At 38.3% G+C, this 26863-nt stretch overlaps 1 protein-coding gene across 1 annotated transcript in view; it reads right to left on the minus strand.

The window, feature by feature from the left end:
• The window catches only part of DIAPH3 (diaphanous-related formin 3), a 505494-nt gene that overhangs the window by 360285 nt on the left and 118346 nt on the right, over positions 1-26863 (minus strand). The window contains exons 5-8 of the mRNA XM_005872674.2: positions 18147-18221; positions 17992-18061; positions 11705-11841; positions 9417-9522 (exon numbers count right to left, since the gene is read on the minus strand). Coding sequence (XP_005872736.1) covers positions 9417-9522; positions 11705-11841; positions 17992-18061; positions 18147-18221 — 388 coding nt within the window. The remainder of the gene's footprint in view (positions 1-9416; positions 9523-11704; positions 11842-17991; positions 18062-18146; positions 18222-26863) is intronic.

Here is a 26863-nt window from a genome sequence, read left to right on the forward strand (position 1 = left end):
CAGAATGAAATGAGATCATCAGCTTTTAAGTAGTTGAGGGAAAAGACACACTGCTCCTTTTTCATTCTCTTCCTCCCGCCTTCTTGCAAGAAAAGACCAACTGGCTCCCAAGGCCCCGCCCTGAGCGCTGTGCCGAGAGCTCACTGGCCCTCAGCTCCAAGTGAGTCTGCCTTCCAATGGCCTTTACACCTAACGCCGCTGCCTTCCATCTTACTCAACCCGTATCACCGAGCACCCACCTAGGCGATGCCCAGGTGCTCGCAGAGCAGCAGGGAGCCAGCCACCCTGTCCTACTGAGCATGCGATCCCCCAGGAGACAACTAGGGTGCGGGGAGGAAACAGCCTCGGACAGACGTGAGGTGCAGCCGTTAGAGGGCACAGGCACCATGAAAACATGGGAATGAAGCCACATAGGGGCTCCCCGAGGGAGGGGCAAAGGGAGGCTCACTGAGGGAAAGTAGATGGATGGAGGAGAGCCAGGCGGACTCCTGGAGAAGGGCATCAGGCAGAGGGCACAGCCTATGGAGGGGTAGCAGGACGAGCAAGAGGCCAAGTGGAAGGGGTCAAGGCTGGGTCAGGGGGCACATCCTGCAGGGATCCAGGGCCCGTGAGAACCTGACCTCCCCTGAGTGCAGGGGGAGGCACCGGGGCTGCAGGTGAGGACCCGCTGGCTTCTTTGTCAGGAGCAGACTGAGGAGGAAGAGGAAGCAGGTAGAGAGCAGGAGGCGACAGCACCCTTCCCAAGGGCGATGCGGAGACAATGGAAACTGTGGCAGCCAAGATGGCGGCTTTGTGGTGTACTAGAGGGAAGCCAGAGAGTGAGGAACAATGTGTGTGTGTGTGGGGGGGGGGGGGGGGGGCGGTGGTGAGGAGGCCCCATGCTCCACTCGGCCCCTGGGAAGACAGAGTCTCCAGCAGCTGTTGGCAGGGGGCCTGGGGTCAGATCCCATCCGTTTTGAGGGTTTGACTGTAAAACCCAGACCTTAGTTTGAGCTCCACACGAGGGATGTGGAATGTTCATGACCAGCCTCCCACCCTGACGTCCAGGAGGCGGGTCATTCCCAGCTGGCTGCCCTAATCCCTCCCCCTCCCCCCCCCAGCTCTCTTCACTAATGACAAGTATTTATTGGAAACAATAAAATGGCTTTATTTTTGGTACAAAAAACAACAAAACAATGTACAGTATTATGGAAAGCAAATGTTGAAAACTAGGAAAATGAAGCCCCCTTGTGGACACACAGATCAGCTGTGCCCAGAACCAGGTCACGTGTGACACAAAAGGTCTCAGAGTCCAATGCAAAGGGCTTGCCCAGGTGGTCTGACTCCAATCCCAGACTCCAGTTTCCATGACAGAGAGGATCCCGTACCACAGAACAGAAAGGCTGAGACCAGCCCCAAGCCCCACAGCCTGAGGCAATGCTTGTGGTGCTTCCAGAGAAAGAAACACTCCTGAGATGCTGGGACAGGGCAATCAGCATCCAGATCGCTGCCTCTAACTCCCACCCGGGGTCTGTGATGCTCCCAGATCTACTCCTCCCTCCCGCTCCCACATCCCCTCCCAGGTGAGCTTCCCATCCTCCACCCTCTTCAGCTCTGATGGCAGGTAGGGAGGGTGGGGGGTCATGCGGGGAATCTGAGGGCCTCGAGGAAGTGCCACTTGAAGAGCCAGAGTGTGTGTTTAGAACCGGTCCCGCTCCCTCCCTCTGACTCTGTCACTGCAAAACTTAGCTGTTTGGGAAAGTCGACCTCTGGAGTGTTCTCTCTCCTTTAAAATAAGAACAAGAGCCTGGCGGGCGTGGCTAAGTGGTTGAAAGTAGACCTATGACTCAGGAGGTCAAGGTTTGACTCCGTCAGGGCACATGCCCAGGTTGTGGTCTTGATCCCGTGTGGGGCATGCAGGAGACGGCCGATCCATGATTCTCTCATCATTGATGTTTCTCTCTCTCTTCCTCTCCCTTACTCTCTGAAATCAATGGAAGATATCCTATATAATAAAAGCCTAATATGCATATTGTCCCCTCAACCAGGAGTTCGACTGGGAGTTCGACCGCTCGCTATGATGTGCGCTGACCACCAGGGGGCGGCGCAGAACATGGTGGGCGTCAGTGACAAGGCACTGGCAGAAGGCGGCAGTGGAGGTGCTGCTGGCCCCAATGGGCTTCCGAGACCGCAGGGGCCGGTCAGGCTCACCATGGGTTCGCGCAGCAGCTGGTCTGCCGAGGCCCATTGGGAGAGAGCGCGCTGCCCGCCCGGCTTCCATGCGGCGCCACTGGGCAACCCAGAGGCCCATGCTGCACCCCGGCCCACGGTGTCTAGCCATGCTCACCACATCTCCGCATGGGGACTCAGGCACCATGACTCAGGCAGAGGGGGGCAAGTGGGGATCTGGGGGCCCAGGTGCTGCCAAGGGCTCAGAGGTCAGCTGGGACCTGCCCTTTCATGCCAGACACTCACGCTTCACTCGCCAGCCAGGCCTAGGGACCGTACCCGTGCATGAATTTCGTGCACTGGGCCTCTAGTTTAAGTATAATTTAAGTGAGCAAGCTCAGAAACTAAAGTTGCTACAGGTTCACAAAGCATCAAGACAAGAGAATAATAAGTTTGCCCTCTAAAACAAATTCTCCATCTCTTCCCTTACTCATGTTTGTTCTCTGACATAACTAATTCATCTCACCTCTGATTAAGAAGCTTTACAAAACATATTTTCCCTTTAGTTAGTAATTAACATAGGGAAAATACTACATAGCGTTACATCAACCAAAATTAATGAAGTTTCATTTCATTTCATCTACCTCAAGGTACAATGAGCGTATTGAAGCACCAGGAGTATCAGATTGAAAGAGAAGTCAAGAAGATGACAGGAGGCGGTTTAGTGGTCAACTCCTGTTCTAAGACAATTCTCCAGGTCTCTTACACTTCCTCATGTATTCTAAGTAGAGGCATTAATGGTCTTTCTTCTGGATGATCTTCTTAAGGATGTTTGTATAGCCAGTAACCTCGGAACACAGAGGCATGTCTTCTCCCCAGAGCAGAGGGCACTCATGCTTCTCTGTCTAGTATGATAAACACGATGTCTTCTTGGAGCAAATGGCAGGCATACTTACCCCATTGTAAAAGATGTGGGTTCTCGAAACTCAAAAATCCTCTCCTGGCCTGGCTGGTATGGCTCAGTGATTGAGCAATGACCCCTAAACCAGAACGTCACAGTTCGATTCCCAGCCAGGGCATATGCCCAGGTTGCAGGCTCAATCCCCAGTAGGGGGCATGCAAGAGGCAGCCAATCAATGATGCTCTGGCATCATTGACATTTCTATTTCTCTATTCCTCTCCCTTCCTCTCTCTGAAATCAATAAAAATATATCTTTTTTAAATCCTCTCCTATAGCACAACCTGCCATTTCTGCCATGTCTTCAGACAGACCCTCCAAAGCCAAAAACTAGACTCAGTTATTTCCAAATCTGAGAATCCTAATGTTTATCAGCCAGCTGGGAGGCCATATTGAAAGTACTGTCACCCATAGCTCCCCAACATATAAAGGTCCCAATTCAGGGGGACCCCCAACAACTATAAACAACATTTTCCTTCCAGAAACACTATGTACACCATACAGGGAAGACGACATTAACTTGCCTCTTTCTCCAGAAACACTGTGACTTGCACCTTAAGGGTGGTCATAAGAGATGCTCAAGTGTTTAAAGAAACACTACTAGTATACCAGGTAGCCCTCCGACAACTATAAAGACCTCTCCAAACTGAGGCTATCCTTGAGTACTCTGGGAAGCCTCCTGGAGAGAAAACTGATCACTATTTTTATGTGCACCCTGCAGGCATTATTCATGAGAGTCACCCAATTAGAAAAGGTGAAAGAAATGTGTCCTTGGCCCTAGTTGGTTTGCTCAGTGGTTAGACAGAGGGGTCTTGGGTTCAATCCTGGCCTCCTTTGGGGCCCACAGAAGGCAACCATTCACTGTGTCTCTCTCGTGTCAATATTTCTCTCTCTCCCCTCCCACCCCAACCTCCTCCTCATTCCCTTCCACTCTGTCTGAAAATCAATGGGAAAAATATCCTTGGGTGAGGATTTAAAAAGAAAAAAATGTGTCCCTGATTTTAGCTGAAATGATCAATGACACCACAGCAGCCCTGGAAGGCACTCAGATCAGCATTAACTCACCGGCAAGATTGTTATGGATAAAAGAACTGCCGTAGACTTCCTCTTGATTGAACAAGGGGAAGTCCATGCAATCAGCGATACATCATTCTGTACCTGAATTAATATCTCAGGCCAAGTGGAAAGATCAATAGAAAAAATTAAGAAAGCCTCCTGGTGTTCTAAAGCAGAGCTGGATGGTCTACAGAATTTGTTCAGCTGACAGGATCTGGGACCTAGAAGGCTTGCTGAGGTCAATATTGCATGTCGGCCTCAATGTGCTGCTTGGAGTCCTGCTGACCAGCACTTTAATTAATACTTTAGGAGATAAACTAAACAGATTTCATTGCAGCCTCTATAAATTAGAGTGACTGCTGCCCATGATATTAGAATTGTATTCCCTAAATTCATGGCTTTTCTCAGAAACGGGCTGATGCAAAGCTCATATTCAAGCTAATGCTACCGCTATGATAATAGAGTCTTTTTGTGTGTGTGTCTTCCGACAACATCTATAAAACTGTAATAGACTAACTTGTTAGTTTACAAGTGGTACAAAACTGCATATTCTTGACACTGCCCAGCTACATGTTCAGGGTGACTAGTTCAGGAAAAAACCATCGGAAAGGAAAGGTGCAGCAGACTGTATATGTGGCCTGATGACATAGACACAGAAGGAAAGCCTAACACCCACTTAAAAAACTCTAGAATTCCCACACTTGGTTCATTTCTTGACAAAAATCTACTGCAATTCAACCAGCCTTGTGCCAACAGCAAAGGTTCCAACAAACTTTAAAACCTAGATAATGCTTTTAATACCCTAGCGAAGTATGGCTCTAAAAAGAGAAGAGACGAGAGAAATGAAAATAACAGATAAAATCAAAGTGTAGCAGAAACTAAAGGTTGGTTCACCTACACTTATTCCAACCCTTTTCTATTAAAAGAGACCTGGCCAACATGAGAGGGAAATGACATGTATGAAGACAGGACCCTGTGAAGGAAGGCTTAGTGCTCCCCTGTCTGTCCTAGTGTCTCGGGTGCTAACCAGAGTAGAAATGTTGCAAGTGATGTTTCATTAGAACATCCCTAGGTGTGGTCTGGCATTACTCTGGTTTTATACTTCCCACACATGGTTACCAGAGCCTGCCAGAAATTCTGTAAGATACCCAGTACCATTTCCTGCTTGTATCACCTAGAGTACATTATGTTGCTTGAAGCTGAAAATCTCATTTGATACACTTGAAAAAAGAATAATGTACATTTATTTTAACTCCAATATTTGCATTTGTATGTTTTTCCTGATAGTAAGGCACTCTAAAGCCTAAAAATAATTTTAAATTACTTCTGTTACTCAGTTTTTCACTTTTTTATTAACTATTGGGGGGGAGGGGGGAGGAAACCACTGCAGGGCAGTACAAGTATGTTCATTCTATCAGAATCATAACAGCCAAATTATCTTCATTATTATCAGACTCAAGAAAATCTAACAATCCTCCTTTAAAAAGTACTTTGTTATAAATATATTTTGCAAGAATAATGATTTTTTTCTTTTATTACCACCCATTTCCTCCAATTTAAAAGCAAACAATTGGGTCCTATTTCATTCAGTGACAAACAACTTTTCATTTTAATTTGGTAATCTGCTAATATCATTCAAACTAGTACATTTTAATAAATGAAAATTATAGACCTAATAAAGTAAAATGGGTACTCAGAGAAATAGCTTTATGGGAAAACTGATAACCAGGCTAATTTTAAAATATACTTTATATTGTAGAAAATTTAGAAGTACCAAAAAGGAAATTATTTTTAGATATTACTAAAGTGCTGCTTCATCATTTTAAACATAATAGAGCACAATCAGCAATCCTAGAAAACAGAATCTACTCACTCCCCCCCTCCCCAAGTTAGCTTTCTAGAAAATGGGACCTCTTTTAACTTAAGTTTGCCACCTCCTAGCTATTCCACACATTAGGCTTCATAATAATGAGAAACCTCAATGAGAGAGTAAAACCCCACAACAAAATGGTAAGAAATAACTATTGTTTTCCACTGTCTATATTCTTAATCAAGAGCATGCAAATTTAACCTGAACTTATCCAAAATTTGAGGAAGAAATGAATTTAAGTGATACTACAATGACCTTTCATTTCTCAATGAAAATTAAACTTTAAGTACAATATCAAGAAATTTATTTTAATGTTTACAGGGCATCAAAACAATAAGAACACTTCTAACCATAAAAGAAAATATAATTACAACTAGTCCTACTCCTCTCCACCCTTATCCCCTTACACTAAATATGGCAAATAAGCAGTCATTAAAAAAATTTTCTCCACACATATCCCCAGCTGCATTTTTCATAATAGCTAAAAAGTAGAAACAACTCAAATGTCCACCAAGTGACAAATGAAAAACAAGATGCAGTACACATCTACACAATAGAATATTATTTGCAATAAAAAATGAAATTCTGATACATGTTATGAACATGAAGCCAGTCACAAAGGACCAGAAATTGTATGATTTCATTTATACCACATGTCCAGAATATGAAAATCTATAGAGATAGTATATTAATGATTGGGAGAACAGAGGTAATGCAGGATGATGGGTAAGGGATGAGGAGTTCCTTTTGGGGATGATGAAAATGGCCTAAAATTGTGATGAAGGTTGCACAACTCTTCGAATAAACATAAAAACACTAAATTGTAGTGGGTAAATTATAAAATGTGAATTTCATCTGAATAAGGCTATTTAAAAAAAGAAATCACTTCAAAACCATATCAAGTCTTTAGACATTTATTTTAAATTTCTTCAAGTCTTGGTAACATCTGTATTATAGTACAACTAGAGGCCCAGTGCACGAAATTCGTGCACTGGTAGGGTCCCTAGCAGCTGCCGGCTGCCAGCCAGGTAATCCCTCCCTTCCCCCGGTCACCTGCCACCACTGGGGCCTCCCTCCCTTCCCCCAGCTGGCCCCGCCCACTGGTCAAACTCCTGGACAACTCAGTGGAGGGGACAATTTGCATACTACACTCTATTACATAGGATATCAAAACCAGGAAGTTGAAATTGGTATAATCCACAGAGCTTATTCAGATTATACCAGCTTTATGCTTATGTACAGTTCTATGAAATTTTATCACATGGGTACATTTATATAACCATTACCACAATCAAGACACACAACTGTTTCAATGACACAAGACTCCCTCCTGCTACTTACCTGTGGTCACACCCAACACTTTCTCAGACTCCATCCCAAACCTTTGGCAGCTACTAAACTGTCTCCACCTCTATAACTTAGTTATTTGAAAAATGTCATATAAAAGGAATCACAGAATGTGTAAACTTTTAGAATAGGCATTTTTCAATCAGGGTAATTCTTTGGAGATCATGCAAATTGGATATATCAATGGTTCACTCCTTTTTGTTTCTGAGTAGTATTCTATGGAATGACTGCACCATTGTTTAACCAATCACCTGTTCAAGGACATCTGGGTTATTTCCAGTTTGGGGCTATGACAAATCAGATGCCACAAAAATTTGTGTACGGCTTTTTGTGAAAACATAAATTTTCATAAATGTGGGATAAATATTCAAGAGTGTAATTACTGGGTTGTATAGTTAAATACCAATTTTAATATCAACACTGGTAATTTTCCTGAAAAAAAAAAAATGAAGATCACTTTCAATCTCCACTCTCCACTGACTTTGTTTAATTTAACAAAATTACTCTCTAAAGCTGGCTTTTAACTCAACAATTCTGCAAAAGAACCAAGCACTGCACTAAGCATTTTAAATACATTATCCTATGTAATCCTTGCATCAACAATGAACTAGGTATTAATATTATCTCCATCTTACAACTGAGAAAGCTGAGCTATAAAAGAGGCTTAGGAAGTGAACCAGAGTCACACAGCTAGGATGTGAAGAGCTGGGACTTAAAATTCAAGCCTGCCTGACTCAGAAGTCTATTCCTTTGATCTCAATACACTACACCTCCCATTTCTATACTGTGTGTGTGACTAGATGCAAAAAGTATGTAAAGTTTACATGTGAGGATTACATTTCACAAATGAGATTTTTTAAATTAGACATGATCTCTAATGTAGTGCATAAATAACCAATATTAATCTAATATTCTATTGATATTTGAACAAATATTATATATGGAAAAAAATAAATGAGTACTGGAGGAAAGTTCAGATAAAGTAATCCTTTAGTTTTTCCTTATGAAGTTTCTTTTGGTTTATGCATTAGACTTGTGGTGAAGAGGAAACATGGGGACAGGTAAAAAAAAAAGAAGAAAACAAGGGAAAGGAGAGTAATGATGTATGAATTAAAAGCCCCTCACACACCAGGCAAGTGAGAGAGCAGGGCCTGTGTCCGAGGTGGATGACACATCCCAGATCCTCACTTATGGGCCCTCCAATTAGCCCAGGGAAGTAAGAGGGGCCCTTTCCCAGAGGCCCCATTAACTGGACCTCTGCAACAGGGACCACAGCACATCTCCATGCCTGCCTAATGCCCAAAGAAACAAATCACAACAGGATTCTTCAAAAGCACTGCCATCAGAAATGTCATCGGCGCAAATACCATCATCAAAAATGTCACACTAAACTTAATTTTACAGTTCCTAACATATTCTGATTTTTTTGCCATAAATATTTTTTATCAATATTGCCTTAAATATACTCACACTTGATTAGCAATGATTATAACAATAATTACAGGTATAAAAACTCATCATTTTTCTTTGCTTAAGGAGAAATTAAATGAATATTAGCATGCAACTTGGATACTATAATGTTTAATTCTAAATTGACTTTTGGGTAGCACTTAAATAATTTTGGAAATCTAAATAAGTATACCTTGCACCAAATTATTACTCATGTTAACTCTCAACTTTTCAGAAATAAAAAACTAATACAATGAGGAGCCATAATGAGAAATTGCAAAAATCTCTTCAAAATTATAATAATAAACTTATGAGACTAACATAGAATAAACAATTTGTGGGACTATAATTATATAGTTTACAGAGCAACCTAGTAAGTCAACTTCTAAGAAAGTAACCTACGGAAATAACTGCAGATGTATACCAAGTTGCATCTGTAAGAAAAATTATGATATAGAATTGAAATTCTATAGACTTCTTAAAAATGCTAAAAATAGTATATGGCATGCAAGATTTCATATTATAGTGTTCAATATAAAAGTCAGAAAACAGTTCCAAATAAATGTGTATGATACACATGAAACCTACTTGCAGTTGAACTGAATTGTGCCGAAGACCTTCCACAATAGAAGAAAACCTGTCGATCCTTCTTTCTTCTCCAGCTGACGTTAAAGCTTCTAAAACATCTTCAAGGCTATTGGAAATTTTGGATTTACTAATTAAATTGCAAGCAACAAATAACCCAAATGCCATAGCTTAATTGCTTAATTTAACAAACTCTGAAGTCACTACTTCCAGGCAGTAAATAACATTTTTTAAACGGCTTACTCAGTATGTATCAGCAGTTTAAATAGCATGTATCAAGCTCTAAGCATGTTATTTTGATCCATTTGTTCCTCATAATAATCCTATGATGATGTTTATTCATCAAGCATTTATATAGTTCTTACTATACATCAGGCACTTTTGAACCAGTTTACAAATAACAACTCATTTTAATGTATATAATTCTATGAAGTAGGTATTACCATTGTCCCATATTACAGATAAGGCAACAGAGGCTGAAAAGGTTAAGCAATTTGTCTCACATCCACTAAATGGTTATGCAAAGATCTAAAACGATATAGTCTATATAGTAAGCACCATATAAGTGCTTTTAACCACTACACTCTACTTCCTCTCAAATATAATAACTGAAGGTCTGGTAGCCAAAAATATACAGTGGTAAGAAATAATAGTCAAATATAAAAAATAAGTGCTGCAAGAAATATACTTGCTCCTCCTTTAAAAATAGCTGTGCTAATAGGACCTGGCATACTGTAGAAGGTCACAGAGTTTCATAGTTTGTGGACATAGACATGTAGTCCTAAGAGTTATTTACATCATTTTGAGTCCTATTCTGAAATAAAAAATAATAAAAATAATATGGAGCTAGGAAAAGAGGAAGGAGAATATGAGAGAAAACAAAGGATAAAGAAAGAAAAAGGAGAGGAAAAGAAGAGAAAAGGGAAGAAGTAAGGGATAAAGGAAAAGAGAAAGGAAAGAGAAGAAAAAGAAAGTGTGAGAGAAGGACAGAGGAAGGAGGGAAGCATAGGAAGGAGGAAGATGCAGAAAGAAGAGGAGGGACAGGAAGGGAGAGAGGGAGCATAGGAAGTACCTTACATGTCAACATTAAATTCAGTCTGGAAGGAAACTTGAATTGGGGTGGTAAACATACAATACAATGTACGAATGATGCATTATAGAATTGTACTCCTGAAACCTACATAATTTTATTAACCAATGCCACCACATTAAAAAATAAATAAATAATAAAATAAATAACCATTAAGTTTGCTCTTAGGTTCCTACACCAAAATTAATATGGCCTTTTTGAAATGGGAAATGGAAAGTGTTGAGGCTGTACGCCTGGCTTTGCATGCAGGGACTGCAGTAGACAGTCTCATCCATTGACACTCTCTATAGTTGCATATGGGGCAGAGGGGCTGGGCTGAGTGCTGCCTGTGGACTCTCCAACTAGGTCCAAATTGAGTGATTCAACAGTCACCAGTCACAGCAGGATCACAAGGATAATGTTCAAATGTGTGCAGGAGATGCCACTCACAGGGCTCTGCCTACCCAAATATGAGAGGGCTATTTGCTTGTTCTTTTGGTTGTTTGGTTTTTATAGCTTTACTCTTTTAAAAAAAAAATTTCAAACATTTTTAAATGCTTCCTTGTAATAAGAACTGCCAATCTTCTTTATAAAAATAGTTCATCTTTAATAATTATCTTTTAATATGTATGTAATAGTCTTTTAGTTACAGCCCTAAGATGTGAATAATGTATTTTTTTTAATTTATCTTTATTGTTGAAAGTATTATAGTTGTCCCCCTTTTTCTCCCCACTGACCCTTCCTCCCTACTCCCACCCCTCCTGTGAAGAATGTATTTAAAAACTTTAGCATATATTTTATGGTCGAAAGCTACTAAAATACAATATCCTCAACCAGTAAAATACACTTCTTTATATAACTTTCTAAATCTGCCTTACATACAGACTTTCAAATACTATATTTGCTTTTACAAGGGAATATACATGACCTACACTTTGCATTAATTCTATCTGGAAAAAAATCACATACAAAGCAGAACTCATTAGTATATTTTTTCAAAGTCTTCATTTAGAATTTTTATTTAGGGTTTGAGTTCAGACCAGTTTAAAATAAATAAGATGAAGTCGTCAGTTTTTCAGTCTATATGAATCTAAATCAGTTGCTTAAGTATACTTCATTTCCTTAAATTCTAGACTAAAACACAATCGATAATGAAAACATTAAGTAACTCCCATTGTATTAAGTCATTACATGAGAAGAAAAATGAGCTGAGAAGACTCACATGCTCTCCTCCCCCACGATGCACACTGCGGAGAGGAGCTTCACCGCGTCTGTCATCACGCTGGGCTGCTGGGGATCGATGGCCCTGGCCAGTAAGGACAGACTCCGTTCTTCACTCATAATTCTTTCTAAACCATACTAGAACATTGTGGAAATAAGAGGTTAAATGTTAACAGTCAGTTTCATAAAATAGTGCTCTGAAGAAAAAGTAGTTATTAAAAAATGTTTATAAGATAATATATTTTTATACTTAGTAAAGAATGCATACACTAACTAATGTGTAACATCCTAAAAGAATTCATAGAAATATACACTTTACATCAAGAACTATGAGAATCAACCAAATCCAGAAAACCACTCAAAGGTGATTTTAAAACAACAATGACTGGTAATTATTAACATAGATAAGTGACCACTGGAAAAAGAGAGAAGCATACTAAAATGCTGAGAATTCCCAACATAGACACATAATGAAGAGTCAGATACGGAAGTAGATACTAAGGCCATAAGGATCCTTCATGAGATAGAAGATTGGTAAGCGATATATGACCATCAATACATGCACAATGACCCAGAGAAATATACTGTGAACTGCATGTGTAATGTAAAATTTACAAGCAAAAAATCAAACTAGTTTTAATAGAACTATTTCAATATATCCAAAATGTTATCAACATAGAATCAAAATAAAACATTCACTGATGAGATATTTTACTTTTTTCTCCCTGAGTAATCAAAGTCTAGTATGCATTTTCCACTTATAACACATCTCAGCTCAGACTAGCCACATACATACAGCAACCACATTATACAGTGTAGGCCAGTGGTCAGCCACATGCGGCTCTTTGGCTCCTTGAGTGTGGCTCTTCCACAAAATGCCGCCTGCGGGCACACACGTACAGTGCGATTGAAACTTCATGGCCCATGCACAGAAGTCGGTTTTCGGCCTGGGCGAGTCTATTTTGAAGAAGTGGCGTTAGAAGAAGTGGGGGTTGTCGGTCGGGTGACGGGAGACGCGGCGCAGGCGTACCCTAATTAAGTTAAGGTAGGTACACTATATAGTTTAAGTTTAAAAAATTTGGCTCTCAAAATAAATTTCAATCGTTGTACTGTTGATATTTGGCTCTGTTGACTAATGAGTTTGCCGACCACTGGTGTAGGCCCAGAGAGTAGCCCCTAGTTCATAAACAGGCAAAAGCTGAAGGATGATGTGGGCACATACCATATAGAAACTGCCATAAGGAACATATGTATTCTGATCGAAATAATATTGTATCATCAGGAAAACACTGTAGTTGTAAACACATTATAAAAATGGGATAATTTGGGATAAGGATAAAGTTTGATTGCTACTGCCAAGATGTCAAATCCAATTAGAAGATAAGAAGTTATGTTAATGACTTAATGTTTTGATTTAATGATGTATACATCTCTTAAGGCCCCTTTACAATCTATGGAAGAAAAATATTAAACCATAAAGAATGAAGAGAATCAATAAAACAATGCTATTTATCTACCATGCATCCCAGAGGATCCTCTAAAGCAACGGTTCTCAACCTGTGGGTCGCGACCCCTTCGGGGGTCGAACGACCCTTTCACAGGGGTCACCTAAGACCATCGGAAAACACATATATAATTACATATTGTTTTTGTGATTAATCACTATGCTTTAATTATGTTCAATTTGTAACAATGAAATTGGGGGTCACCACAACATGAGGAACTGTATTAAAGGGTCGCAGCATTAGGAAAGTTGAGAACCACTGCTCTAAAGAGTAAGAAATTGGTTGATTAGTTACTCCTAAGAATTAAAAAGAGCCTTATCCCAATTATAAACCTATGAACTATGGCTCACACTCAAAATTAGTACTAGATATAAATATCAAGGTTGAATCTATAACAAGCTTAGACCAAATGTTTAGAGTGTTATGAAACTTCAGTTATAACTTTCCTACTGTAAATGTCATTTATATAAAGAAACCTTCACCCTATGCTAAAATACTGCATTTGCCTTACACTACTATTTAGGGAACACAGGTACAAAGGAGGAAGCATAAGCAAAAGGATCAAAAGCACCAGGATATGATTTTGGGAAATACTTTTCAGTCTTGCCCGGCCATTGTGGCTCAGTTGGGAGGAGTCAACCCATGAACCAAGAGGTCACTAGTTCAATTGCCGGTGAGGGCACATGCCTGGGTTTGGGGCTCAATCCCTGATAAGGGGTGTGCAGGAGGCAGCCAATCAATGTTTATCTCTCATTGATGTTTCTATCTCTCTATCCCTTACCCTTCTTCTCTTTCTAAAATCAATAAAAGTATATTTTTTAAGAAGACTTCTCTGCCTTGTTGATGATAAAGAGAAGTTTACAGAAATAACTAGAATGGTCAGGAAATGCTCACTTTTGTGATGCCATGGCTGTTTCATACCTGTAAGAAAAGAATAAAAAGGCAGGCATAGGGCCAGAGACTACATAATATGCCTTGATAATCATTCCAGAAAACTGTCAGAGGCTTATAAAGTACCACTTAGATCCAATTCAAAAAGTCAATCAGTCAAGGATTACCAAGAACCATGGGACTGGTTCTGTCCTAAGAAGCCTGAGGATCGAGAAAAGCTTGCCACCGGCATTTCCCCCTCATTTCCCACCCACCTGGTTATCCTTAGCCAGTGCCTGTCCTTCTGGAAAGATAATCCTATGGCTCCTCCAACCAAACAAAGAATTATCATACTGATTTCTTCCAAGTTATACTACCTACCTTCACTGTCAAGCCCTAAACCATCACATATGAAGGGTAGGAGTGTTCTCTGATCTCATAGTTGTAATCACTATCCTGTGATGCCCAAAGCTCCATCACAGGCGCTATTCTCTGATTTTTGCTAATGTAAAAATGTGTAGTTATCATTTTAAGTCTGGAATGAGGCCAGATTATAACTATTCAGTATCTAGAACTAAAGATAGAATTACTGCCCCCTTGCATAAAATTACTCTCATTCAATTACTTAAAACACAAAGCAAAGGAAAACAAAAAATGTTGACTCTAGTCTGTGAGAGAAATAGTCAACTCACCAGTGCTGGCATGGAAAGTGCATTAAATGAAGATTATTATAAGGTTAGAGAGGTGGTGACAAATTGTGGATGATCTAAGGATGTCTCTCCACTGAATGTCAAAGACCCACTCTGGATTATATGAAAATCCGTGGGTTCTAACAGGTTCCATTTGCATTCTACACGAGGCCTATTATTACCTAATAGATGGAATCTCAGGCCAACGAAGAAGTGTTAGGTAGGGGAAGGTCAATACCTCTTGTACAGGATGCCCAACACTACATGTATACTGGTGCAGAACAACTCCCCTACCCCTCCCCACCCACACACCAGTGAGTTAATCCCAGTGGCACAGACATTGTGAGGAGTGGGGCTGGCTTCAGGAGTAAAGCACCCTTGCTAGGGGCGGACAACTCAAAGCCACACACCAAAATTTAACTGACCAGAAGGAAGCCCCTCTTCTTATTACCTTTTAATTTAAATAAATTAACTTTTCATCCGAACTTTTATTTTCTTCCTAATATTCACAATCTTTTTCCATTTAAAAATATTAGTTAGTCCATGCCCTCGCTGGTTTGGTTCAGTGGATAGAGCACTGTACTGCAGACTGAAGGATCCTGGATTAGATTCCAGTCAAGGGCACATGCCCGGGTTGTGGGCTAGATCCCCAGTAGGGGGTGTGCAGAAGGAAGCCAATCAATAGTTCTCTCTCATCATTGATGTTTATATCTCTCTCTCCCTCTCCTTTCCTCTCTGAAATCAATAAAAATATTAAATATATATATGTTAGTCCAATTTATTGTTATAAGAAATTCACTTTCATATATTATCAAATTTGCTTATTAATTATATACACAATTACTAGTACAAAATGAGGTACCACATTTTTGCCTCCTAAAAAATACACTGATCATCATTCAGGGACCTCTTACAAAGACTGCTCAGTGAGGTACAGGGAAAATCACCAACAGGTTTTGGGAAAAAATAAAAACGTTTATCAAAAATTTTAGACAGTATATATAATACTAATTCTAAGTGTCAGTAACTTAACTTTTCATTCTTATTAGCACAAGTGCTATCAATAAATACAAATAGCAATATATTTCAGCTCCACATATACAAACTCTAAGCAACACAATGTTATTTTAAGAAGTTACATTATATTCACTGGAATATAAATGCAAACTTTAATTCTTCTCTAATTCATTCTCACATCAAGTAGAAATACTGTCTTCAATACGCCATCTCACTTTAAGCATGATACACTTCTCAAATTCAAATTATGATGTACCTACCCCTCTGGTTTAAAAAAAGGTTTCCGGATTTTCTCTACTCTCAGACTTTCCAGTACTAGTGAAATCTTCAATTTCTATATTTTCACTTTAAAAGGAGCCCGTAAAGCACTACTATGTACTCACAATGGGAAAAGCCCTCTCCCTGCTGTTTCTGATTCTTTTATTCATTTATTCTTACAACATATTTTACAAAATATCTAAAACCTACTTCTCACAGAACAAAAAACAGACTTGTGATTGCTATGTCCCTTGAAAATCTTATTATAAGGGGGAAGAGAGGAGGAAAATATTTCATTGGTTAAAAATAGAAAACTTAGCTTCAGAAATGCCGAAAAATACATAAATAATTCAGTAAAATAAAAATAATTAGAAAACATAAATATTTGCTACATTTAGGAAAAAATATATAAAATAAATGTTAATAATTTAAATGTTAATACTTAGGTGTAAAGTCCTCTAAAGGTTTATTCTAAACATGAGAATAAGGCAAAATATTAAAAATAAAATTAATCAGAAATATAAAGAGTTTTGCTATAAACCACAAATCATCATACCACCATAAGTACAATCTCCTCTCCAGCTACTAAAACCACTATCATTACTTACACATCCTGAGGTAAAAATGTGTTTAGATACTGGAGCTAAAGATATGGCATGGGATAGAGAAATTTCTTCAATTAACAGTGTAAATCAAGCATATCAAACTCGCGGCCCATGGGTCGCATGCGGCCCACAAGGAATATTTTTGCAGCCCAGCAAATATAACAGTATGTAAGAAACATCTTAATAAAAATTTCATAACTTAATTTTTACAATATCCTGTTATACATAATTATTAATAATGAACTACAATGTTGGCTAATGACTGATTACTATAATCGTGTTGCATTCATTTCCCTTATGTGCCTTACACGCAGGCGCACCATTTCTCTCCACTAATACTAGCAGGGAATATTTTAGCAGCCGATTGCCATGTCATTAGTCTTGTACTGACTTGTTTGGTGTGCACAACAGGAAATATTTCACTTTCAGAGAACAGGAAAAATAGGTTTATTTGCGTTATTCAGTTCTGGTAAGTTAATGTTCATGAAAAAAATATTAATTTTATTAAAATGTTCTATTATTTTATGTTAACGATTATTCATTTATTTCAGCCCTTTGTATTCAGCATGTGTCTATCAAAATAAACCTATTTTTCTATAAAAATTGAAAGTTTTGGTTTTTTTTGCGGCCCACATAAACTTAAACCTTATTTATTTGGCCTGTGTTAGCCTTTGAGTTTGACATACTTGGTGTAAATGAAACACTGTTCAGAAATCCTAACTTTAGTAAAGAGCTTAAAGTGTTTCTCTCTTCTAATGTATTCACTTTAAATACGCAAACTCTACAGACCAGTCATATTACTCTTCGTCTGAACAGTACTTGTATTAAGCATCACTGCCCCATTTCTGGGACCTGTATATCTGCTTTTGTTACTTGCATTATAGAGGTAGATCCGTAAACTATAAAAATTAAGTCTTTCTGAATTGATTTTTTGGTAATAAATATTACTGCAGACCACATTTAATAATCATACATGATTTCAAAACTGATTAATGCTACAGTTCTGAAAATTAAAAGAGAGAGAGAGAGAGTAGAGGGAGTAGAGGGAATGGGTGAGAAGAAAAGGGAAGAACAAAAAGGATAGAAAGGGAAGGAGGGAGGGAGGAAAGGAGAGAAAATTAATCTATACATGAGGAGTTAAGTGCCAAAAGAAGGTCCATTCATACCCATCTGCTGGGTGATAGCTGATTTTCAAACAATTCTGTACTTTTTCCAGTGTGTACTAAACAGCACATTAAATCAACACATCACTTACGTGTAAATTCTTTATCACATAACTCTAATTCTTAAGAATTCTAGAAGAACTGGGGGAAAGTGAATACATTATGATTAATCATGTAATACCTGTGTATTCATCAAAGCCTTTAAACACTGTATAACTCTGTGCTGATTCTTCTTAACAATGGTTTCTTGTCTGTATTGGCATAAAAGATATCACTGTTAGAATTATAAATGGACATGCAAATGTAGCTTAAGTGAAAACAATTAGCAACACTTACATTTTGCTACTAATCAGTTTTTCCAAAATATCCAGTAATAATCCGAGCCCCTCACGTCCAAAGCTCTCCACCCAACTAAAAATAGAGGAAAGAGGTAGTTATGCATTAAGTCAGTATTCAAAGTTTGGTATAGCACAATAATACCATCACAAATATTTTACAACTGTTATATTCGACTCAAAAACACAATGTAAGAACACCTTGTACAAAAATCATTCATAATTCATAGTCTTATTTGTGACAGAAGGAGCAAAAATGGGATAAGTCAGTGGTATGCATCCTTATAAATGTTAAGAATTTTCTAAGTTTCAAAGTTCAATTGGTTTTTTAAAAAAACTTCTAGTTATTTTTAAATGCATATTTTCATCCTGACCAAACCACCTCTATACTCCCATAAATCCAGAGATATAGTCACAGTACTGTATGTAATTAGGACATTACTGCCAATAGACAACAACTCACCTTGGTTATAGAAAAACTACCTTCATAGAAAAAAATACAATTTTTCAGTGGTGATTTAGAAAGCCTAAGTCAATAAATAAAATGGTAACAATCTGTCTTAAAAAAAAGTGGAGAAGAAAAAGATATGTGTGTATATTTCTTTGTATACATGTGTTTGTGTGTGTGTGTTTGTATGTATGATTTGTGTGTCTATGTGTGTGGCCTCTGAAAAATGGAATGTTAAAAACAAAATTTCATCCAATAATGAAAAACAGCACATTATAAACAATAAAAACCAAGTTTAAATCATATACCAGGATATAATACCATTTTCTTACTTAAAATACAATCCTACATAATAAAAGGGTAATATGCAAATTGACCCTAACAGCAGAATGACCAGAACGACCGCTGCACCAGTCACTATGTCAGGCACCGATCACCCGATGGCAAATGGGGAACTGGGGGTGCAGGGCTGGCTGCGGGCAGCTGGGGAAGATGGCCCTGATCGCAGGCCAGGCCTACGGACCATAACTGCGTACGAATTTTGTGTGCTGGGCCTGTAGTATAATATAGCCCAGGAAAATAAGGGTAAAAACCAAATGCAACATTTTATATAAAAAATAAAAATATTTAAAAATTCACCTTCATTTTGCACCCATCTATGAACACAGCTTAATCACCTATTAATCCTCAGAATTTCTGATTTTAGCCCCCCCCCCCCCCCCCCAAAAAAAAAGCAATTTGCGATTTAGATTGGCAGACTCTTGTCAGATTATTTTTACTCATCTCTTTTCTGAAAACCATGGAATAACTATTCAATAATGCAGTTAAATGGTAAAGATACTCCCCTGTAAAAAACATGGAAGATCATTATCATAGTTAAGGGGGGAAAAAGTTAAATAGAAGTTGGTGTTTTCAAAACAGAATGCTACTTCAAAAGTGAAGTTTACTCTGCACTACCAGCAACAGACATTACCTGTAGGCATTTCAATTCCTGCTTTTATGTTTCTTGAAAACCCCTACGGCATCCCATTAACTGTTTGCCTTGTTGACCCCTATTCTGTATTTATTCTTATTTCACATGCGGCAGGGAAGCTTGAAATCAAACACATCAGGAGGAATTGGAGAGTTTTCTTGGGCTGGCACTGAGATGTGTGGACATCAGGCCCTCCTGTGTTAGTACCTCACAGTGGGACTTCAGTGTTTTGTTTTAAGTAAATTGTCAACAATCTCATATTCAAAAGTATATCTATAAAGACATTCTGAAACTAATATAAATGGTTTAGGATGATTCATACTATTATCACCTTCAATCATTGTGGACAATAAAGTTATTATTCCTAAAACTGCCTTATGCCAAAATACACAAATTTAACATTATGCTAATATAACAAAAAGACTTTGTTGCATTTAATATGCTTATCTGGAAGTCTACTATAAAATTTAGAAAGCATATCAATCCAGAGAATTCAAGATATGTCTTCTGGTCAGAGTTATTAATAATAGAACATAGCTATTTTAAAAATTTATCACCACTAATATAACAACTATGACAAGAATATTGGAGCCCACAGAAGTTCTCAAATCAACCATTTCTGAACCCACTAGATACCTCTCTTCTACATTGTAGAATATGAATCATTAAAGTAAAACTTACAGCCCTAGCTGGTTTGGCTCAGTGGATAGATCGTCAACCTTTGGACTAAAGGGTCCTGGGTTCAATTCCGGTCAAAAGCACATGCCCAGGTTGCGGGCCAATCCCCTGTAGGGGGCGTGCAGGAGGCAGCCAATCAATGATACTCATCATTGATGTTTCTATCTCTCTCCCCCTTTTCCTTCCTCTCTGAAATCAATAATATATATTTTTAAAGTAAAACTTACATCCATTCATGTCTATTACACATAAACTAATTCTCTATAAAACAAAGTTGAATATAAAGAGGCATCATACCTAAGAATTTTATATTACACTCTTTTAAATCATGGTGGGAGATAATTTATCAACAACCATAAAATCAGAGGTTGGCAACAGTCTTATCAAAGGCAACTTACATTTTACATTTCATAAAACATAAAAACAAGAAAAGTGGAACAGGGTGTGAAGAGAGGAAACTAGGATGCCTGATAACAAAAGAAACACTATAATTTTTAAACACAAAAAGGAAGCTGATGAAAGTATTCATTGAAAAATAATCAAACACAAATTAAATAGGCATAAAAAGTCTCCCTGTTTTCCAAAAAATATGCAAGGCCAACATACTGTTGTACTAACAAGTTGTCACCCACAATCCCCTTCTCTCAAAACCTTCTCCCCCACCCCTACTATTTTCAGCAATATGATTTTTAAGAATGGGGCAAATATCAGTTCCTATCTCTCTGGAAAAGATGTTCAAGGTAAAAAGTGATATTGAGTAGGTAGGTCTGCAGTCCTGACAGAGGTTTATTGAAATCCATAGCTTTCAACAAAAGTAAAAAATTTCTCATCATCAGTGTAAGAAGCAACCTGGAAAAAAATTATCAACTGATCTATAAATGATCAATCTTCAGGAAACAAAATCTGTACTATTTATTCTGTGCCTGTCAGCACAGTAGCGCCAGGCATTACGTGGCTTAACTATAAACTGCATTCATGGATGAATAAGCATTGTGCAAATGTTTTTTCTTCATGAACAGAAATGGCATAGAGATTAGTATGGCATTTGTATTGGGGGAAAATTGCTTTAAAAAAAAACAAAAAGTAATGTGCTAAGTAATAATTTAACATAAAATCTACCTCTTAAAATTCTTTAACAGGAAATATCAAACCCTTTTCTTGTAATTGCTTCAAGAGAAACTGCTAAATATATTACCATTTAGCACTTCCTAGTAGGAGTCTCAATGTAAGAGAAAAGAAAAGGTGAAGAGGTAACAGAAAGGGGGAGAGAGGAGAACAGGTCTCTAGGATTAAATGTTCAAACCACCTTTAAATGTTCAAAGCAGTTTAGGCTTTCAAATGCAATAATTACTTCCAGAGACACAGGATGAAAGCAAAAGTGTGCAAAGTGGTTTCCAAAGTATTATTGGCTTCATGAAGCAAATACAGTCACCTCATTGAGCAGAAGAGGCAACAGTCAGGTGTCAGCTTTACTTTCTAGCCAAAGAAACAAAGCACTATGAGTGTATGTTTCCCACAGACTAAAGTTCCAGTTATTAGCATCTTCCTAAATGTGCCCTAAGGAAGAGAAAGACAAATGCATCACAGATTGTCAGAGCTGGAATAAAAGCAATCCAGATCTTAAAAGCAATCTTACCTGGCCCATACACCTAGAGAATAGGGACCCTTTCTTATTTGTCTTTAAATCTCCAGCACCTGGGACAGACTACACTGAATAAATGGTTTTAGAATGAAACTGAATCTCCTTCCAATTTTATATAGAAGGAACAGAGAGAGGGAGAGGATAAGGTCACTTAGAAAGAACATCTAGGTCTGTGATGCTCAGGTGTATGCCCTTACTTTACATACACAGAAAAAGGCACAAAGAGATGATGTGTTCCATGCAGCATCACTGAGCCTGCCTCAAACTTCATACCAGGAACATCAATTCTGATTTTGAAAATGGTACTTATCTATACTGAACCTCAGAGGATGAATTTGAAGACTGACACACTTTAGGACTTGATTGACTGCTGCTGGAAGGGTGAAGTTTCATTACTACTAACATTCATGTGCTCATTAACAAAGTCAGCCAGTCTTTAATAAGGGCTCACTGTGTGCGTGATACTGTACTACATATGAGAAACACAAAAATGAATAAAACATGTTATCTGCCCTTGAAAGGATCAGAGACTAGTGGCTGAAACAAATGTTGAGCAAGATTATTTCCATAATGTAATAACAGGTGTTATAATCATGGCGCTAAGGGAACAGAAGGTATAGCATCTACCTCTTGGGAACAAAGCAGCTGGTGTCTGCCCAGAGTCTTGAAGGATGTCATGCAAAGGAAGAGAGGTTTCTAGGCAGAAGGAAATACATACTAAGACATTAAATATAAAAGATGGGGCCTGTACTGAGAACCATAGTGGCTATATCAGAGATAAAACCAAGCAGGTAGGAAGGAGTTTTATTTTGTAAAAACTATATACAATGCCATGACAATGAAAAGTCATTAAAGGATCAAATGCATTAGGCAAAGTAATCCCACCTCTGCCTCCCCCCAAAAAGATGGCCATGCCCTAACACCAAAACCTATGAATATATAAGCTTGCATTGCAAAAAGGAATGAAAAAGGGAACTGAGGTTGCAGATGGAATTAAAGTTGCTAATCAGATCATTTTAAGATAGGGAAATTACCCTAGATTATCTAGATGGGTCCAATCTAATTACATGGTTCTTAAAAGCTGAGACACTTTGCTAGCTGGGTAACATGAGAAGAAGAAAAAGATGCAAAATATGAGAAGGACTCAACCTGCCTTCCCAGACTTTTAAGACGGAGGAAGAGAAACGTGAGCTAAGGAATGGAGGTAGACTCAAAAAGCTGAACTAGCATAGCCAGTGTCTATCCATGGCTGAGCATCAAGCCATGAACCAGGAGGGCACCAGGATTCCTGATCAGGGCACATGCCCTGGTTGCAGGCTCAGGAGGCAGCCAATCAATGATTCTCTCTCACCATAGATATATATATATCTCTCTCTCCCCCTCCCTTCATCTCTCTGAAATCAATAAAAAATAAATTAAATAAAAAGGTTTTTTTAAAAAGTGAAATAACCTTAAATTGATAGCTAGCAAGGAAATAGGGATGTCAGTCCTACTACTGCAAAGAATAGAATGCTTCCAACAACTTGAATAACCAAGCAAATGGAGTTGAATCTGCTCATTCATGAACATGGGGTATCTCTCCACTTATTTGGAACTTCTTTGATTTGCTTCATCATTACTTTGTAGTCTTAAACATGAAGGTCATATACATAATTTTAGATTTGCATCAGAGTATTTGTTTTTGAGTAGTAAGTTATGTTTTACAAATGTTTACTGCTAGTATATGGAAATACAATTGATTTGGTTTTCAGGTAAAAAAAAAGACTACCTAACATAAATTTACCCTCTTAATACTTAAGTGTACATACAGTACAGTATTGTTAACTATATACATCTTACTGTATAACAGATCTCTAGAACTTTTTCATCTTGCAAAATACAATTGATATTTGTTTGTCTTGAATCCTGCAATCTTGCTAATCTCACTGATTAGTTCTAGGATTTTTTGTAGAATCTTCTAATTTTTCTATGTAAACAATCATATCCTCTGTGAATAGGAACACTTTTACTTCTCCCATTCTGATTCATATTCTTTTTATTTCATTTTCTTGTCTCTGCTTTGGCTAGAATTTCTATTACTGTACTTGAACAACAATGGTTAAAGCAAATATCCTTGGCCTTGTTCCCATCCGGAGGGGAAAGCATTTCACCATGAAATATAATATTAGTTGTCGGGTTTTTGTAGATTTCCATTATTAAGTTGAGAAAGTACCCCTCTGTATTATTTTCTGAGAATTGCTGTAACGAAGGTACTCAAAGTGGGATTCTGGAGGCTAGAAACCCAAAACCAAACTGTCAGCAGGCTTGCTCAGAAACTCTGGGTAAGAATCCTTTCCTGCCTCTTCTAGCTTCTGATGGTAGTTGTTGTATACAGGATCCCCATGCTTCTATCATAGAATGAATTCCTGTGTGTCTTTTTTCTTCTTATAGAAACATAAATTATTTTGGAATAAGAGCCCACCCTACTCCCTTATGACCTAATGTAATTAATTACATCTGCAAAGACCTCTTTTCAAGTAAGGTCACATTCCAAGGTGCTGGAGATTAGGACTTAAATATTACTTTCTGAGGAACACAATTCAATCCACAACATCTATTCCTATTTCCCGAGTTGTTTTCATGAATAGATGTTTCTCTCTCTCTCTCTGTCTGTCTCTCCCCCTCCTTTCCACTCTCTCTAAAAATCAATGGGGAAAATATCTTCAGGTAAGGATTAATGAAAAATAAAATAAATGAAAGTGTATAAACATTATGACAAAAGTACACAAAGGATGCTAAAGGAGGTGGCTACCTACAAACCTAGCCTGGAGCTAGAAAAAAAATATCGAATTAAAGAAAACTATGCCTATAATCTTGACAGAGAAAGATGCTAATACATCTTAAGGTTAAAAAAAAGTAGTAAGTTGTAGGAATTCCCTATAAATTTTGGAGTAAACTCTTATCAGAAATATAATTGACAAATACAGTGGGGCCTTGACTTACGAGTGTCCCGACTAACGAGTTTTTCGAGATACGAGCCGTCTCTCGGCCGATTTTTTGTTTTGAGTTGCGAGCTAAAATTCGGGTTACGAGCCAGCTTCAGATACCCCACCGCTAGTTGGCACAGCGAACGTCACAGTGAACGCCACATCAGCCCAGCATCACGTGTCTCACTCGTTCACTTTATGATTTGACATGCGAGTAATTTGAGTTACGAGCTCCGTCACAGAACGAATTAAATTCCTAAGTCAAGGCCCCACTGTATGTTCTCCCATGCAGTGGGCTTTCTTGTTGTTTTGTTTGTTTCTTTTGCTGTGCAGAAGCTTTTTATTTTGATGTACAGTGGGGCCTTGACTTACGAGTTTAATTCATTCTGAGACCGAGTTCGCTAAGGAGCTCGTTAACTCAAATTACTCTGTCAACTCAATGCAAAAAATCGGCCGAGACAGCTGGTATCTCAAAAAACTTGTTAGTCGGGACACTCATAAATCAAGGCCCCACTGTAGTCCCATTTGTTTATTTTCTCTTTAGTCTCCATTGCCCTAGGAGCTATATTGGTAAAGATATTGCTACAACAAATGTCTGCTATTTTGCTGCCGATGGCTTCTTCTAAGATTTTTATGGTTTCCAGTCTTACATTTTAAGTTCTTTATCAATTTTGAGTTTATTTTTGTGTATAGTGTAAGTTGGTGGTCTAGTTTCATTTTTTTTTTTTTTTTTTTTATGGAACATTTCATGCAGCAGTTTTTGAGTTATAAAAAGAGAAAAGAGTCTTCATAAGGATAATGGTAATAATGGATACAGCATCTGTGTTATAACTGGAAGTGGTTTCAGGACTCCTGCCATACCTGACTGCTGCCTAACTTACAATTCCCCACTTTACCCAACTTTCTCGGGAAATTGCTTCCAAACTATTCTCTGCTCCATCAAGGCTATTGAGTATAGTAGAAAGGGGGGGCATATTGGACCCAGGGGGAGCGTTCTATTTCATGAAAAGAGGAGCAGGATAGTCATGGATCTAAGCAGATAACAAAGAGATGACGAGTTGATCAAACATTTGGCTGCCTGAGCACAGATTTCAAATCCTGATGTCTAATATCAGTGAAGTATGCCGTTGATATTTTAATGGGGATTGCATTGAATCTATAGATTGCTTTGGGTAGGATGGACATTTTAATGATGTTGATTTTACCAATCCATGAACATGGAATATTCTTCCATTTGCTTATGTCTTCATCCATCTCTTTTTTCAGGGTTCTGTAATTTTCTGAGTACAGATCCCTTACCTCCTTGGTTAAATTTATTCCTAGGTATGTTAATTTTTGTGTTGCAATGGTAAGTGGGATTTTTTTTTAGTTTTTCTTTCTGTGGGTTCATTATTGGTGTATAAAAAAGCCATAGATTTCTGGGTGTTAATTTTGTATCCTGCTACATTGCCAAATTCATTTATTAAGTCTAGTAGTTTTAATTCATACAATTTAACAAAAGGAAGATAAACAACCCAATCAAAAAATGGGCAACAGACCTAAATAGATAATTTTCAAAAGAAGACATAAGGAAGGCCAAGAGACATATGAAAACATACTCAAAGTCACTAATCATCTGAGAGATGCAAATCAAAATGACAATGAGGTACCAATCTCATACCTAGAATGGCTATCATCAACAAATCAAAAACAACAAGTGCTGGCGAGGATGTGGAGAAAAAGGAACCCTCCTGCACTGCTGGTGGGAATGCAGACTGGTACAGCCACTGTGGAAAACAGTATGGCATTTCCTCAAAAACTTAAAAGTGGAACTTCCATTTAACCCAGTAATCCACTTCTAGGAATATAACCCAAGAAAACAGAAAAGCCAATCAGAAAGGATCTATGCACCCCTATGTTCATAGCAGCACAATTTACAATAGCTAAGATTTGGAAACAGCCTAAGTGCCCATCAGCAGATGAGTGGATTAGAAAACTGTGGTACATCTACACAATGGAATACTATGCTGCT

The sequence above is a fragment of the Myotis brandtii genome, unplaced genomic scaffold (assembly GCF_000412655.1).
Source record: "Myotis brandtii unplaced genomic scaffold, ASM41265v1 scaffold388, whole genome shotgun sequence".
NCBI classification, from domain to species: Eukaryota; Metazoa; Chordata; class Mammalia; order Chiroptera; family Vespertilionidae; genus Myotis; species Myotis brandtii.